At 45.4% G+C, this 17,744-nt stretch overlaps 1 protein-coding gene across 1 annotated transcript in view; it reads right to left on the bottom strand.

Annotated features, from left to right (window-relative positions):
• The window catches only part of LOC126095685 (beta-1,3-galactosyltransferase 1-like), a 316,203-nt gene that overhangs the window by 35,869 nt on the left and 262,590 nt on the right, over positions 1-17,744 (bottom strand). The window contains exon 3 of the mRNA XM_049910441.1: positions 12,588-12,901. Coding sequence (XP_049766398.1) covers positions 12,588-12,901 — 314 coding nt within the window. The remainder of the gene's footprint in view (positions 1-12,587; positions 12,902-17,744) is intronic.

Genomic DNA, 17,744 nt, shown 5'->3' with positions numbered 1-17,744 from the left:
GTTCTGCACAAAGTCTTCAAGAACATGCAGAAACGTGTGCAATTGTGCCTTCAAGTTGAAGGAGATCACCTCCAGCATCTCTCATAACTTTCATGAGTTTAATACGGCAAGTTTTGAACTGCATAGTTACTTACTGGACACCATGTATATTGGCATGTGTACTGTATAGACAGTATTATTCCCTAACAGCTGTTTTTATTGTTCCCTCTGTTGGAATATCACAGACTCGAGGACACATACATAGGGACATCAGAAAGGAAGTTACACATGCTGTCACCCACTAAGACCATTCTGCAAAAAGAGTGGCTTATTGTCGGAAGAGAGTACATGTTCCAGGTTTACTGTAGGGGCAGTTCTGCTGCGGTACAGACATCTGGCGCATCACACTGTGGGAATAAGATGGCGCAGCAACTTAAAAAGTACTCCAAATTCTAAGTACGTGGGACAGTACGATTTTTCTAGGGCAAATCGTGAAGAACAAGACCCGTGGAAAATTAGTACAGTTCTCTTGCACAAAATACAACACCCCCACTGCATGCACAATACAAGCTTTGTTTCTCTCTTGGGACGTCAATTCGGCCAGAAGTTAGAAACAGCTTGAACGACAAAATGGTTATCTTATATTGCTCCATAGTCCACGTTATATGGCTTCAGCATCACGTTTTCCAGTCAGGACATTTGCATGATATGTTCGGTTTTGTAACTGCACCTAATCCCTCAATTCCTTTCTTATGGAGCTCCCTTGCTGTTATTTGGTGCTAGGTGTTTCGCTAGAGCGACATTCGGTTTTGCAGAGACTTTCGCATCTGTCGCCCCCTTATTTTTCGTCACAATCCTCATTAATGACTATTTGTCACTTCCGTCAACGTTGTGACTTACCGCATCTACATCTACGTCTACATCCAAACTCCGCAAACCACCTGACGGCGTGTTGCGGAGGGTACCTTGAGTACCTCTATTGGTTCTCCTTTTTATTCCAGTCTCGTATTGTTCATGGAAAGAAAGGTTGTCAGTATGCATCTGTTTCGGTTCTAATGCCTCTGATTTTATCCTCATGGTCTCTTCGCGAGATATACGTTGGAGGGAGCAATATACTGCGTGACTACTTGGTGAAGGTTTGTTCTGGAAACTTCAACAAAAGCCCGTACCGAGCTACTGAGCGTCTCTTGCAGATTCTTCCACTGGAGTTCTTCTATCATCTCCGTAACGCTTTCGCGATTATTAAATGATCCTGTAACGAAGCGCACTGCTCTCCGTTGGATCTTCTCTATATCTTCTATCAAGACTATCTGGTACGGATCCCACACTGCTGAGCAGTTTTCAAGCAGTGGGCGAACAAGTGTACTGTAACCTACTTCCTTTGTTTTCGGAATGCATTTCCTTAGGATTCTTCCAATGAGTCTCAGACTGGCAAATGCTTTACCGACGATTAATTTATCATGATACAGGCTATGTGGCTGTGGGCTTCCTCGATGTATTCCACTGATGATAATCTCGGGTAAGCACCCCCCCCCCCCCCCCCCACAGTGGTGGCGTCATCTTGTTGCAACGTGAACGTGACTTTCGTATTCATAATCGGCAGGCGAAGATAATGGGTACGAAGCTCATTGCAACGTTGTGTCAAGACGACGCCAACACTTGACTGACAAGCCGAGAAGATTTTATCATTAGCGAATGATGTTTTTCCGCCTTTCCCGAATGCGATATAAAACTTCGATACGCTGGCTCATGAAACACCAACTACTTATATCAAACTTCCTGGTAGATTAAAACTGTGTGCCTGACCTAAAATCGAACTCGGGACCTTTGCTTTTCGCGGGCAAGTGCTCTACTATCTGAGCTACCCAAGCACGACTCACGACCCGTCCTCACAGCTTCAATTCTGCCAGTACCTCGTCTCCTACCTTCCAAACTTCACAGAATCTCTTCTGCTAGTTCTGCAAGGTTCGCACAAGAGCTTCTGTGAACTCCTTATGCCCCCACCCCCTCCCCAGATTTAGTGGTAAAATGGTCCACTGGATAGACCTACAAAACCTGAGTACACACTACACGCAACAAGCGGCTACACGGGTAGCAGGGGTTGTGTGGCGTGGGCTGGGCGGTTTTTTAGGTTAGATGGCCTCGGGCAAGTGCAGAAAGGGCAACAGCCTCAACGGGTGCGGGGCAAAGTCAGGACATGCGGGGACCAAGCAGCAATCGGTATTGTAATTGTAAACTGTCGAAGCTGCGTTGGTAAAGTACCGGAACTTCAAGCGCTGATAGAAAGCACCGAAGCTGAAATCGTTATAGGTACAGAAAGCTGGCTGAAGCCAGAGATAAATTCTGCCGAAATTTTTACAAAGGCACAGACGGTGTTTAGAAAGGATAGATTGCATGCAACCGGTGGTGGAGTGTTCGTCGCTGTTAGTAGTAGTTTATCCTGTAGTGAAGTGGAAGTGGATAGTTCCTGTGAATTATTATGGGTGGAGGTTACACTCAACAACCGAGCTAGGTTAATAATTGGCTCCTTTTACCGACCCCCCGGCTCAGCAGCATTAGTGGCAGAACAACTGAGAGAAAATTTGGAATACATTTCACATAAATTTTCTCAGCATGTTATAGTCCTAGGTGGAGATTTCAATTTACCAGATATAGACTGGGACACTCAGATGTTTAGGACGGGTGGTAGGGACAGAGCATCGAGTGACATTATACTGAGTGCACTATCCGAAAATTACCTCGAGCAATTAAACAGAGAACCGACTCGTGGAGATAACATCTTGGCCTACTGATAACAAACAGACCCGAACTTTTCGACTCTGTAAGTGCAGAACAGGGAATCAGTGATCATAAGGCCGTTGCAGCATCCCTGAATATGGAAGTTAATAGGAATATAAAAAAAGGGAGGAAGGTTTATCTGTTTAGCAAGAGTAATAGAAGGCAGATTTCAGACTACCTAACAGATCAAAACGAAAATTTCTGTTCCGACACTGACAATGTTGAGTGTTTATGGAAAAGGTTCAAGGCAATCGTAAAATGCGTTTTAGACAGGTACGTGCCGAGCAAAACTGTGAGGGACGGGAAAAACCCACCGTGGTACAACAACAAAGTTAGGAAACTACTGCGAAAGCAAAGAGAGCTTCACTCCAAGTTTAAACGCAGCCAAAACCTCTCAGACAAACAGAAGCTAAACGATGTCAAAGTTAGCGTAAGGAGGGCTATGCGTGAAGCGTTCAGTGAATTCGAAAGTAAAATACTAGGTACCGACTTGACAGAAAATCCTAGGAAGTTCTGGTCTTACGTTAAATCAGTAAGTGGCTCGAAACATCATGTCCAGACACTCCGGGATGATGATGGCATTGAAACAGAGGATGACAAGCGTAAAACTGAAATACTAAACACCTTTTTCCAAAGCTGTTTCACAGAGGAAGACCGCACTGCAGTTCCTTCTCTAAATCCTCGCACCAACGAAAAAATGGCTGACATTGAAATAAGTGTCCAAGGAATAGAAAAGCAACTGGAATCACTCAACAGAGGAAAGTCCACTGGACCTGACGGGATACCAATTCGATTCTACACAGAGTACGCGAAAGAACTTGCCCCCCTTCTAACAGCCGTGTACCGCAAGTCTCTAGAGGAACAGAAGGTTCCAAATGATTGGAAAAGAGCACAGGTAGTCCCAGTCTTCAAGAAGGGTCGTCGAGCAGATGCGCAAAACTATAGACCTATCTCTCTGACGTCGATCTGTTGTAGAATTTTAGAACATGTCTTTTGCTCGAGTATCATGTCGTTTTTGGAAACTCAGAATCTACTATGTAGGAATCAACATGGATTCCGGAAACAGCGATCGTGTGAAACCCAACTCGCTTTATTTGTTCATGAGACCCAGAAAATATTAGATACAGGCTCCCAGGTAGATGCCATTTTCCTTGACTTCCGGAAGGCGTTCGATACAGTTCCGCACTGTCGCCTGATAAACAAAGTAAGAGGCTACGGAATATCAGACCAGCTGTGTGGCTGGATTGAAGAGTTTTTAGCAAACAGAACACAGCATGTTGTTCTCAATGGAGAGACATCTACAGACGTTAAAGTAACCTCTGGCGTGCCACAGGGGAGTGTTATGGGACCATTGCTTTTCACAATATATATAAATGACCTAGTAGATAGTGTCGGAAGTTCCATGCGGCTTTTCGCGGATGATGCTGTAGTATACAGAGAAGTTGCAGCATTAGAAAATTGTAGCGAAATGCAGGAAGATCTGCAGCGGATAGGCACTTGGTGCAGGGAGTGGCAACTGACCCTTAACATAGACAAATGTAATGTATTGCGAATACATAGAAAGAAGGATCCTTTATTGTATGATTATATGATAGCGGAACAAACACTGGTAGCAGTTACTTCTGTAAAATATCTGGGAGTATGCGTGCGGAACGATTTGAAGTGGAATGATCTTATAAAATCAGTTGTTGGTAAGGCGGGTACCAGGTTGAGATTCATTGGGAGAGTCCTTAGAAAATGTAGTCCATCAACAAAGGAGGTGGCTTACAAAACACTCGTTCGACCTATACTTGAGTATTACTCATCAGTGTGGGATCCGTACCAGATCGGGTTGACGGAGGAGATAGAGAAGATCCAAAGAAGAGCGGCGCGTTTCGTCACAGGGTTATTTGGTAACCGTGATAGCGTTACGGAGATGTTTAACAAACTCAAGTGGCAGACCCTGCAAGAGAGGCGCTCTGCATCGCGGTGTAGCTTGCTCGCCAGGTTTCGAGAGGGTGCGTTTCTGGATGAGGTATCGAATATATTGCTTCCCCCTACTTATACCTCCCGAGGAGATCACGAATGTAAAATTAGAGAGATTAGAGCGCGCACAGAGGCTTTCAGACAGTCGTTCTTCCCGCGAACCATACGCGACTGGAACAGGAAAGGGAGATAATGACAGTGGCACGTAAAGTGCCCTCCGCCACACACCGTTGGGTGGCTTGCGGAGTATAAATGTAGATGTAGATGTACAGACCACACTTGAAAACAGGAAGAAAGCGTACTGAACTGTGGAAAAATAAGCAAAATGGAAACAGTGAACGGCCCAAGCTCACGATATCAACATCGAGCGTGTTGTAAGAATTCCGGGGTCGTGGTTGTTGGGTCACTATACATTGGTTATGGGATATGGGTCATGCGGTAAGAATGTGTTACCGTCGCAAGTAAACGTGGTCAGTAGTGGGAGCAGTTGGGACGCCGCATAGACCTCTCACAGAAATGAAAACAAGAAATAAACGGGCTTGAACTCGTTGAAACAAAGAAGTTCACAAGTCGAAAGTTAAAACGGAACATAGAGTCATAACATGTGGTACTTGTGTAGAACAAAAAGGAGGTACGCACGTCTAGATGTCCCTTCCATATAGCTGTTGCAAATGGACGTTACACCACGACAAAAGCACAAATTTGAACACAGCGAACAGATACCTCAATGACCGGACGGATCGTTCATAATTTTGTGAAAAAAGGTATGGGGCATCAGGGAGATTTGAACCCGGACATTCCTCTTCGCAGCCCAACACCGCGACTGCGTAACCACAATGCCACGGCTATTGATATTCCCTCGATGTTGGACATCTTGAGCCTGGACCGTTCATCGTTTCGATTTTGCTTCTTTTTTCACAGTTCAGTACACAATCTTCCTGTTTTCATGCTTGATCTGTGTTCAGTTTCTGACGGGCTATCTACTGGGACATCTTACCACTAAATCTGAGGGGGGTGGGGTGGGGTGGGGGGTGCGATGGGGAGTTTCCCTTGTTAGAGCCACAGGGTCCTAGGGGCGGACTCGGCACGTTAAACAGAGAGGCTTTCGGAGCTCAAGAACACATTCTGGTCCGCAGCTCGTGGTCGTGCGGTAGCGTTCTCGCTTCCCACGCCCGGGTTCCCGGCGGGGTCAGGGATTTTCTCTGCCTCGTGATGACTGGGTGTTGTGTGATGTCCTTAGGTTAGTTAGGTTTAAGTAGTTCTAAGTTCTAGGGGACTGATGACCATAGATGTTAGGTCCCATAGTGCTCAGAGCCATTTGAACCATTTTGAACACATTCTGTTGTGCTGACACTGTGTCGCTAGAACCAGAGAGATGACGATGATTGGTTTGTGGGCGCTCAGCTGCGCAGTCATCAGTGCCAGTAGAAAGTCCCTATTTTTTCACAGCCCAATATAGACACTGTCACGAATGATGAGGATGATGATGAAATGATGTGGACATCACGAACACCTAGTCCCCAGACGGAGAAAATCCCCAACCCGGCCGGGAATCGAAACCAGGTCCCCGTGATCCAGAGGTAGCAATGCTAGCCACTAGGCCATGAGCGACGGACTGGAGAACCAGAGAGAATGACAGTCTGTTGAGTCTGAGTGAAGCCATGGCAAGATGATCGATGATGGCCAGCCTGCTACCTGCTTGCTGACTTCCACACGGAGACACAGCCAGCCTGACGCATACCACAGTCAGTATGCATACTGGGTCATCGAGGATGAGAATGTGAGTGGCCAGACTTCTCCCCCACTGGATCATGGAGGATGATCGGCAAGCTGCCATCTCTGAACCGACCAGGCAAGCTGTATCCGCTCAGCCTCCTGGCCAATTCGCGAGCTTTTGTTGCAGTCTTTGGTCGATCCACGGTGGTTGACCAGGGCCTAGTCTTTATGATGACTGACATCATGGACCACAGTCGGCAGTCTCCACCTGAGGGAGCAACGGGCTGTCTTCGAGAGCGCTGAGATGGGAGTCGTACTAGGTGTTCACGGAACGTCCGGCAGGCAGCGCCTTCTTGGTCCCGCCACCATTGCCGGTGCAGTACTGACTAGAGATGGGCAAAACTGTTCTTTTCAGAGATTGGATCAGAACTGTTCACTCCCTGAAATGAATTAGCTCTTTCTCATGACTCACCACTCATTTACAATAGAAAAGAAATGCAAGGCACAGTGCCCTTTAAACTTGGTTTATTCCAGTACTATACCCGTATTTTGATCTTATTTGATCCTATTTTGAAGTAACACAGATAATGAGTAAGAATTTTGTATTGTTTATTGAAATTTCCACGATATGACAAAGTTTTTGATTATTGATTTATTTTGCACTATCGTGGTATTTTGGGTGATCAGAAAATGTTGTAACTTGAGATTTACATTAACAATATATTTGGCTATAATGTATTCAAATTTCATTAACCTCATACAAATACATCGCAAGCCATATATTTTTAAAGTGAACGTTTCCTTCCGAAGACGCCTAAAATCGCAAAATCCGTACCAGAATAAGAAAAAAAAATATAAATTTGACTGTAAAACGAAAGTGCTGCATATAGCCTTACGCAGAATAAAATAAGGAAAATATTGGTGTATCACATTTTGCGATACGTTTATCGGTTCGCTCGTAATTAAAGTGTAAATTCGAGTGTCCATAATAAAAATCCTATAGTAAGAGGAGTCATCAGGAACCTAATCTAATCAGTTTAAACAAATAAAAATAAAATAAAAACAACTGATGTATACATAACATAATAATGTAATATACATAGCGGTATTACTACGAAGAACAATATCCAGTGGGGACGAACTCCGATGCAGAGGCGCTGAGTCGAGCAGGTCGAGCCGCGAGCTGTATTACTGCATGAGCTGACACCGCAGAGACCAGAGTGACACCTGAGTCGCTTTGCTCAACGCTCTGGCTAGAGTCGAGACGGTGGGGTGAGCGTTGAGCGGGCGAGTTCCGAGGGTGGGGGGAGCGGTGAACTCACCCGCTCCGAGACAAATCGTCGGTTCCCTTGCGAGCAGGTTTTTGCAAGTAGTTCCTATGTTATCCGCTAGGTGGCTCTCTGTCCTGTTGCTCGCATCAACTGCCCAGAGGGCAGGACGTGCGACTGAAACGATCGCCGACAGAGTGCGATGCCAAGTTAAGCTGCGCCAGACACTGCACACGGCAGGCGACGCACAGCGATGGCACGGCATATGTGAAACACAAAATCCAATGGGGCACTGCACAATGCAGGCAGCCAAGGTAGAAGCAGAGCAGAGGCCGGCGCTGGCTGTGTTGTGTGGCGTGCACTGTGCTCTGACCAGCAGAGGCGCTGCTGATATGCTCCGTCTCTCTCTCTCTCTCTCTCTCTCTCTCTCTCTCTCTCTCTCTCTCTCTGCCGTGGGAAACGTTTGGAGCTACCGTTCTTTTTTCTGAATCACTGATTGTTCACTCCTTTGAAAGATTCAACTCTATGAATTAGTTCAAGAGCGGATCCCCCATCTCTAGTACTGACCGTGCCTCTGACGTGTGGCGACGTTACGACTCGCTGATGAGGCATTAACACTCCTTTGCGGGCACGTGTGGTTACGCCCGGTCGCCGACTGCAACTCTGAAGGCACTCATACCACTGCACACTTTGCACGATAAATTTAATGTCATTACAGATACCGCTGTATCACTGGCTTCCTGTCGTGAGTGTACCACACACGCTCACTCATCGCTTGACCTCCTGATCACAAAGAACCCCAACCCACGTTTCTCAATAGATCTCTTTGACTGTTTAAGCGCAATACGTCACATTTATTTCAGAGAGAACTGCCAGTGATTTCCTCTATTTTCGATCTTTTGCAGATCTTCCTGCATTTTGCAAGTCTTCTGGCGTTGCACGCTTCCTGCAGAGAAAAGCATCTTCGCCAAAATCCGTATGGAACTTACGAAGTTGACGCGCCATTTGTGAACGCAAACTTGGTGCACAGCTCTTAGAAAATGCCAGTATTTTTTTTGTTTTTGTTTGTTTTAAGTACAGTAACTCTAAAGTGGTCTATATTTCGCAAGTAATAGTGGTAGCAATCTATGACAACGGTCATTAAATTTAAATTATGCCAACTGCAGTACACAGATCCTACTCTTATCACGATGACAGCTATCAGTTAACGTGGAGTTGTGCAGTAGTGTGTTGCCCCATTTGTTGCGAGTGTAAAATGATATCAACGAGCAAAAAGGCGTAGAGCCCACGGACAACAAGTTAGATACTTAAGATGTGTAAAGGAGAACTGTTTAAAAACATTGCTGCTGAATTTGATGTTGGACCTTTAACGGTTTCATACTGGAAGGATAACCAGTCTTTGGTTACAAAATGACGATTTTGATGACTAAATATCGCCAATTATTCGTCTGCAGAGATTAACGATAGTGATAATGGACTACCTGGAGAATTTGACGCCCAATCTCACGATATAACACATACAGGAATAACCCCGCAAATGGATAAATAATGGCTTATTTGGAAAGATAGGCAGAAACAACTTCGGCGGAGTAAATGCTGGTAAAACACATGTGTGATCATGCTGAACAAAACTGAGCCACGAATTTGGCTCAACAGAAACTTAACTGATTATTTTGGTGTGTGAAATGCTGTGCTCAAAATTTATGCGAAAACTATGTGTAATTTGTGTACTTGAATGACAGTAAATACAGGGTGTCCAGCGAAGGAGTTCCTTATTTCGTAATTAAATATCTAGAAAACTAAGATCGCAAGACGAGTACAACGAACAGTATGTTTATTGCGAAAGTTCTTAGAATTTCATACCGAAGTTGTACAAAACTTTCGAAATAGTTCGAAAAGCTGCTAACAGAAGGTCCTGTGCGCTCTGCAACTCGTATAGTATCAGCGTGCATAATTAAACTCGTCCTCTGCAAGCAGTCTTTGTAATAGCATCACAATATTCTCGAAATGCCCACCACTCGCCGTGCAGAGGTGACGCAAAAGAACAGTGAAATTTACCATCACATTCTGTAGCATCTCAACGGAAACGAATTCAAATGCTACAGAGATCGGCTATTCATGCTCGTCCAGCGTGTAGGAGTGGTTAAGGTAGACACTTTCTTTCGTTGTGTCCCAAAAAAATTAGTCACAAGGAGTTAGAAAGAGCAAAGGTAGAGGCTAATCCTTTCCTGCGCCAATAAGTGGACGGTAATCCAACACTATCACTGTTCCCGAAGTATTCGTACAGAAAGCGAAGTGCCTGTTCGGTATGATGTGGTTTGGCCCTATCTTGCGTGAACAAATTGCTGCGTTTTCGACCCGCCAACGGCGGCTGTGTGGCGAGAAATTGTTCCAAATTCGCAACATAACGTTCACTAGTGATCGTTTCTCGCATGAAAAAAGGGCGAAAAATGTTTCTCCTGCCTACCGAAGCCCAAACTTTGGAAGAATACACTGGTTTCTTTCACACAAATGAGGATTTTTGGAATCCCATAATCGCCAGTTTTGTTTATTCACGACTCAGTTTAGGTGGAAGTGAGTTTCGTCTGTGAATCAGACATAGCTAACATCGAATCCTTAGTTATCAATCATTTTAAGGATCCGGTTCGCAAAGTCATCTCTCTGCAGCACAGCTCTTACAGCTACAGATGTGCCCAACAACATGTCGAATGGACCGCTTAGGATTGCCATCAAGTTCTCTTCACCGACGAGTGTCACATATGTCTTCAACCACACAATCTTCGCGATGTTTCCGACTTTGATAAAGGTCGGAGTGTAGCCTATCACGATTGCGGTTTATCGTATCGCGACATCGCTGCTCGCGTTGGTCGAGACCCAACGACTGTTAGCAGAATATGGAATCGGTGGGTTCAGGAGGGTAATACGGAATGCCGCGCTGGATCCCAACGACCTCGTATCACTAGCAGTCGAGATGACAGGCATCTTATCCGCATGGCTGTGACGGCATCCACGGCATGGATTATGACCAAACCAAAGTCCTGACACAGACTTCCAAATACTGGGACTGTGTCATCAAAGAAGTCATAGTGATCACAAGGGAGCCACAACTAAATCGTGACAGCGGTTACATCCTTAGCAAGACGTGGGAGCCCGCGATCACCCGGATTAAGAAGAAAAAGGATATTTCCCAGAGTGTACCAACTTCGGGAGAGGAGGTAAGAATAACGAGAGCGGTGCCGGCAGACCCTCCTGAACGAGAAGACCTAGGACGCAGCGCCCAGACGGCGGGAGAACGGACGCTGTACCTGGACCGAGCGCGGGGCGCGGACCACACCGACTCATAGGAAAGGCCTGAGGGATGAGCAGGAGGGGGATTGTCCTATATATACCTGGCGCTGGCCCACCGCCGGTCAGTACATCAGCGCACCTGATGATGGCAACGTGGTCGATTGCCGAAATATTGTGTCCTATGCACACTCATACCAGGCTGTTCACCCGAGATCTATTTCGTCATAAAATACGCCTGGAGAAATTGAAGAATCACATCATACAGACTTGTTACACATCCTGCGAGCATTTCATAAGTGCTCTCTCTGTCAGCTCTGTATACTTTGATATTCTCGGTAGCGGACGGCGCTCTGTCTACAGCAGGGGCGGGCAAACGTTGCACGCGGCTCATGAGCGCACAGCGCTGCACGTGTGCTGCTCGCGTGCAGGCGTCGACCGGGGCTGTAGCGACAGCCGGCATGTTGCGGCAGTGTAGTGCCAGGCTAACCTGCGGACGTTGATGCGAAGCGAGCACTACGTAGTGAACGTTGTATTTCAAGAAACGGAGAAGTGGAGATTTGCTATATTTTAAAAACTAATGAGAGAATCATTTTTTCTTTGTGCAAAAACGCGAAAATACGAAATGTTTAATATGTGGCAGTATTCTCGCTGGTCAACGGAAGTTTAGTATTGAAGGCCATTATAATAAATTTCACAAGGACGAGTACAATTTATTGTCGGATTCTGAGCGGATGGGGAATTGACTGAGCTTAAGAAGAGCGATCTGACAATACCAGATGAATCTGTCGTAGTTGGCCGGCCGGAGTGGCCGAGCGGTTCTAGGCACTACAGTCTGGAACCGCGCGACCGCTATGGTCGCAGGTTCGAATCCTGCCTTGGGCGTGGATGTGTGTGATGTCCTTAGCTTAGTTAGGTTTAAGTAGTTCTAAGTTCTAGGGGACTGATGACCACAGCAGTTAAGTCCCATAGTGCTCAGAGCCATTTGAATTTGTCGTAGTTGCTGTTGTCACGAGAGGCCTGCGACTTTCTCTCGTCATGTCTCTCATCTAACTGATTTAAAATTTTATGGAGCACTCTTTTCAAGTTTTCAGGACGACAACAATAATAGCCCAGCGGTATGTGCAAGTTATAAGACTGCGCTTAATATAGGGAGAGCTGGAAAACCATTTGCTGAATTAATAACTCTCAGTTAAGAGCAAACATCAGTGATGAAAATTTACGTAACTGTTTGTGTTTGTATGTAGAAATTTTGTTCTAGATATTAAACGTATTGTAAACTCCACCTGTGATAATTAAATAAAACGTATCGTAGGTAATAGGTACTCTTTCAAACCATGATTTCTTTCAGGCACTCCTACTAACCTTATTCATTCACTCAATAAAGCAAGCTAGGAAACAAAACGCATTACAGAGGAAGGAGCGGACAGAAGGTATGGTGGGGATGGGAGATAAGCGGGTGGCCAGCTTGCCCCTGTGTGCACGCGGAACACCTGTTAACTGCACGCGTGCAAGTGCACCGCACATGTGCAGGATTCCTGCCCGCCCCTGGTCTACAGCAACATCCCTACTGGGCAGACCGCGGCAGGAACTCACCGGCACGCCGTGCCCCCGGTGGCCGACGACGAAGAGCAGCCTGGTAGCCGAGGGCTCCCGCCGGCCCCACGTCTGCCGCACGGCGTCCCGCCTCTGGCGGCGCCCGATGGCGGACGGCACGGCCATCAGCAGCGCCGGACCCTGCTGCCACGTGCCCGACACGTGGCACAGCTCACTCCGCGGCAGCAGCAGCGCCGTCTGCTCCCCGGGCCGCACGTACAGCGCGGCGTCGCGGCTCCGCCGCAGCCAATCCAGCTCCGGGCTGTACACGGTCGTGTACACCAGCAGCACGCACACCACCACCAGCAGCAGCCCTGCACATTCACATCTACAGCTGCAAACACATCAACACCTCTACCGACATCAGCTTTGCGATGCACACTGCTGAGTTCTGCAGCAACAAGCAAACCACCACCACCACAGAAAATTCCCAAATATCCACATCTATATAAGAGGTGGTTATAATTAAATTTTCCCTATTTAACACATTGTAACACAAACTAATTAGTGTACTAGAACCAAACTTCGTAGCATTAACATTAAGTACATGGGGAAGAGAAATAATGCAGAATCAATTCAATTGAAACACATTTGATGTGCTGCCACGGTACATCATACCATTACATACCGGTACCATAACTGCTACAAACAGGGCTCTAAATGGCGCTCATCAGTGCTGAGAAGAGTCTGAAAGTGGAGGACTGCACTCTGCACGGCAGGTCGAAGCATATCCGTAGGTATCTTGGCTACCACTCTTGATATGCTGCGCTTCAGATCAGCACATATGTGAATGTTCCCCTGGTAAAGCCTGTCCTTCAGATAGCTCCGCAACTAGAAATCACAGGGAGTGAGAGGAGGTGATCGTGCCAGCCAAGCATTTAGGAAACGAACGGCTGATAATTCGATCGTTTACAATTTTGTTTCGGAGAAACAGGTTAATTTCGCGAGCGATGTGCGGTGGGGGTCTCTCTCCTACAGGACGGGTGTGACATGTTGGGGAAGCATATCGCAGCAATGCTGGTCAGTCACACTCTCTTTGGTCTCTGAGCGCCAACCTTTGCTCCTTGAGCAGCAACCTGTTCAAAAAAGAATGGGCCAATGACGAACATAGCCGTGACGTTACACCATATGGTGACACGTTCACCATACAGAAGAATTTCATGCACAGTGACCGGAGGTGAAGATACATACACTCGGCAATTCTGTGTGTTCACCTCACCCACCAGAGAAAAATGAGCTTTGTCTGTCCATAGGATGGTACAGAGCCAGTCCTCGTCAACTTCAGTCCTTGCGAGAAAGTCGATATCGAAGTGAACACGTTGTCTTGCGTCCTGTGGTGCAAGCTGCTGTACGATGTGGATCTTCTACAGATACCATTTGAGAATGGTTTGAAGCACCGTCTGTACACTGGACCACGGGATGTTCAACTGTCGTGACAGCACACTCACTGCCTGACGATCGGGAATTGCGCGCAGCGTTGTCTGCCACAGCAACAGCGATTTCATCAACCACCTGTGTTGTAATTGGTCGCTGCCCCTTCCCAGAGCGACGCCCAGTCCTCCAGTTGATTCGCACTACTTCATCAGGCTCTCCACAGCAGATGGACGAAGAGGATCCTTCTGTAATCCTTTCAGCTGGCGATGTTCTATAAGTACAGTTTCTAACAACCCTACCACAACAGAGGTCAGCATTTAATAACGATTGTGGTGTTGCTCACGCTCCTAAATACTGCATTTTCGGGCATCAACAGTCATATTATGTGGCAGGTGTCATTAGAGCACAGTTAATAGTCATTTCATGAAATAATGAAAAAACTAGGCACTCATCTTTTTGTGTTTCCCACGCTGGTCTCGTCGTAAAATCATGGCTCAGTCGTTGAAAATCTAGGTGGCTATGATTCCAAACTCGGATGCAAAGAGGCCTAGGTTTTATCCTGCTAAATTCAAAAGTTTTGTAGATGCGCTTTTCAAACCATTCTTGGAGATTACACTTTTGTTGAAAACATGTTCCTCACAGTCACTGTTAAAGTTCACATCTTATAAGCTGACGACAATATTCGTCTTTCCAACATGATGTCCACGAATTGACTGTCTCAAGGTCCGACTCTCTCTAACAACTCAAAAACTAAGTAATAATCGCTTACGCGCCCAAAAATCAGAGTTACAAGTACAGGGTTATTACAAATGATTGAAGCGATTTCACAGCTCTACAATAACTTTATTATTTGAGATATTTTCACAATGCTTTGCACGCACATACAAAAACTCAAAAAGTTTTTTTAGGCATTCACAAATGTTCGATATGTGCCCCTTCAGTGATTCGGCAGACATCAAGCCGATAATCAAGTTCCTCTCACACTCGGCGCAGCATGTCCCCATCAATGAGTTCGAAAGCATTCTTGATGCGAGCTCGCAGTTCTTGCACGTTTCTTGGTAGAGGAGGTTTAAACACTGAATCTTTCACATCACTATGCGTGAAACTTGCCCACACGCGTTCAACCGTTTCTTCGCTCACTGCAGGCCGACCCGTTGATTTCCCCTTACAGAGGCATCCAGAAGCTTTAAACTGCGCATACCAGTGCCGAATGGAGTTAGCAGTTGGTGGATCTTTGTTGAACTTCGTCCTGAAGTGTCGTTGCACTGTTATGACTGACTGATGTGAGTGCATTTCAAGCACGACATACGCTTTCTCGGCTCCTGTCGCCATTTTGTCTCACTGCGCTCTCGAGCGCTCTGGCGGCAGAAACCTGAAGTGCGGCTTCAGTCGAACAAAACTTTATGAGTTTTCCACGTATCTGTAGTGTGTCGTGACCATGTGTCAATGAATGGAGCTACAGTGAATTTATGAAATCGCTTCAATCATTTGTAATAGCCCTGTACGTCAAAGATCATAGTGACAAAAGAAATAATACACATAAGAATAGTATCATTGCAATATAAACATATCGATGTACCACAAGTGAAATCAAATCTGAATGTTGTCTCAGAAATATGTTAAGTAGTTAACAGAAACACAGTAGATTACACAGATTACTGGTATCGAGAGGTTCAGAAGAGGTGCCGTAATGGTTACGTAATTTAAGTACCATTACAAGTTGCAGCATTACTGTTTTTTTGATAGAGCTTCACCAATAATGCCCTTCTCCTTTTGTACAAGCTCGTGTTGACACGTCAAAAAGTACACTGCGACTGATCAAGGTTGTGAAACTGCAAATCACGATGACTGATCATGGCACTTGGTGGCCATAGTTGAAACTTGACAGTGGCGCTGACACATGGAAATCATGCATCCAATACTCTGGATATTAATGCTACCAAGTTTGGTACTCGTAATGCAATTAGTTTCCGTGCTATAATATGTTAAATAGCAAAGTTTAGTCATAACCACACACACACACACACACACACACACACACACACACACACACACACACACAAATGTCATACTAACTAAAGTAAATTCACCCGATGATGGAGGTTTAAACCTTTGAAGCGCGTCGTGGAAATAAATAAAACGGTGACTGGTGACAGTAAACTTGTTGTTTCATTTAATTCAAGTGGGGTAGACTGTATAGAACACCTGAAGTATTGAAACTTTTATTTTAACTTCATTTTTCTTTTTATCCAGCCTCGAAATTTTTTGGACTGACGGAGTACAGTAGTTACGACAGTAACTCGTCACTTCGCTAAATCACAACTTACCATACTGAATGCTATACAAATCTCAGGTTGTAGCGTAGTACCAAGCGTTCTTAGTGTGGACTGCAGGTCTCAGCAGCTTAGAGACACCATTGGAAATATATCCAACAAATCTCTAAATGAGAGGAGAAGAAGAAGAAGAAGAAGAAGAAGAAAAAAAGACAGCTGAAGTATAATTTAGATCAATTCGTAACGAAAGGCTTGTTATATTCTACGATAAAAAAACAGAAACAGTTCCCTGAAATCTGCAGAGAGACCATTCCATGTTCAAAACGACAATGATCTAGTAAATCATTATAAAAAAAAAAAAAGAAACGGGACGCACTGCACTCTACTATTCCAGAGCACCCTCCGTACTACCCCGATCAAATCGTGCTTTCTTCATTGCCCTCAGAAGTGGTGACGACGAGTTTCTGCGGTTGAAGATTTCTTGTAGGAATAGTTACATGCAACAACCCAGTTACAAGGGAAAACTTCAGTAACATAATTTGCAGAACGGTTTCGAAATTAAGTGTAGTGGAGGTTCACTGATGCTGTACTGAAATCACCTGATAGTTTAAAACTGTACTTGGTTCAGGATTAGAATACGGACTTGTTACTCATGTGAAACGTCCTTATCGAATGAGGTAACCTCCTCTCCCCTTCTACATTCACACATGACACAAGACACGCGCGAAACTGGCGCACACGCACTGCTAATGCACTCGCACGAGATTAGGGCAGCGCACAGTTTCAATCTGTTAATAGCTCTTTCGGACTGTTCAAACTCTATAGTTGGATTTGCGTCACTGAGAGAAAGGTTATGACTGATTTCAAGTTATCCACAGCCTAGGGCAGGGGCGGGCAGGAATTCTGCACGTGTGCGGTGCACATGCACGTGTGCAGTTAACAGGTGTTCTGCGTGCACACAGGGGCAAGCTGGCCACCCGCTTCTCACCCCTCCCCACCATACCGTCTCTCCGCTTCTTCCTCTGTAATGCGTTTTGTTTCCTGGCCTGCTTTATTAAATGAAGGAATAAGGTTAGTAGGAGTGCTTGACAGGAATCATGGTTTGAAAGAGTACCTATTACCTACGATACGTTTTATTTAATTATCACAGGTGGAGTTTACAATACGTTTAATGTCTGGAACAAAATTTCTACATACAGACAAACGCAAACAGTTACGTAAATTTTCATTACTGATGTTTGCTCTTAACCGAGACTTACTAATTTTCATAACAGAAAAAAATCTCTCACAAAAGTATATCAAGCCCAACATTGACTATCTTCATGGCTTCACGATGGAGACGAGGAAACTCTTGCTGTGGAAAGTCGTGATAAAAATCTATTACACGTCTTGCCAAAAGGCACTTGTCTCTCAGACGAGAATTACACTGTAGATCTATTAATTCCATTTGCTGACTGAGATGAATATCATCAACAGAAACCAGATTCTCTCGAGAACTATTCAGAACCTT

Source organism: Schistocerca cancellata, chromosome 8 (assembly GCF_023864275.1).
Source record: "Schistocerca cancellata isolate TAMUIC-IGC-003103 chromosome 8, iqSchCanc2.1, whole genome shotgun sequence".
Classification (NCBI taxonomy): Eukaryota; Metazoa; Arthropoda; class Insecta; order Orthoptera; family Acrididae; genus Schistocerca; species Schistocerca cancellata.
This window is presented reverse-complemented; position numbering and strand designations above follow the sequence as displayed.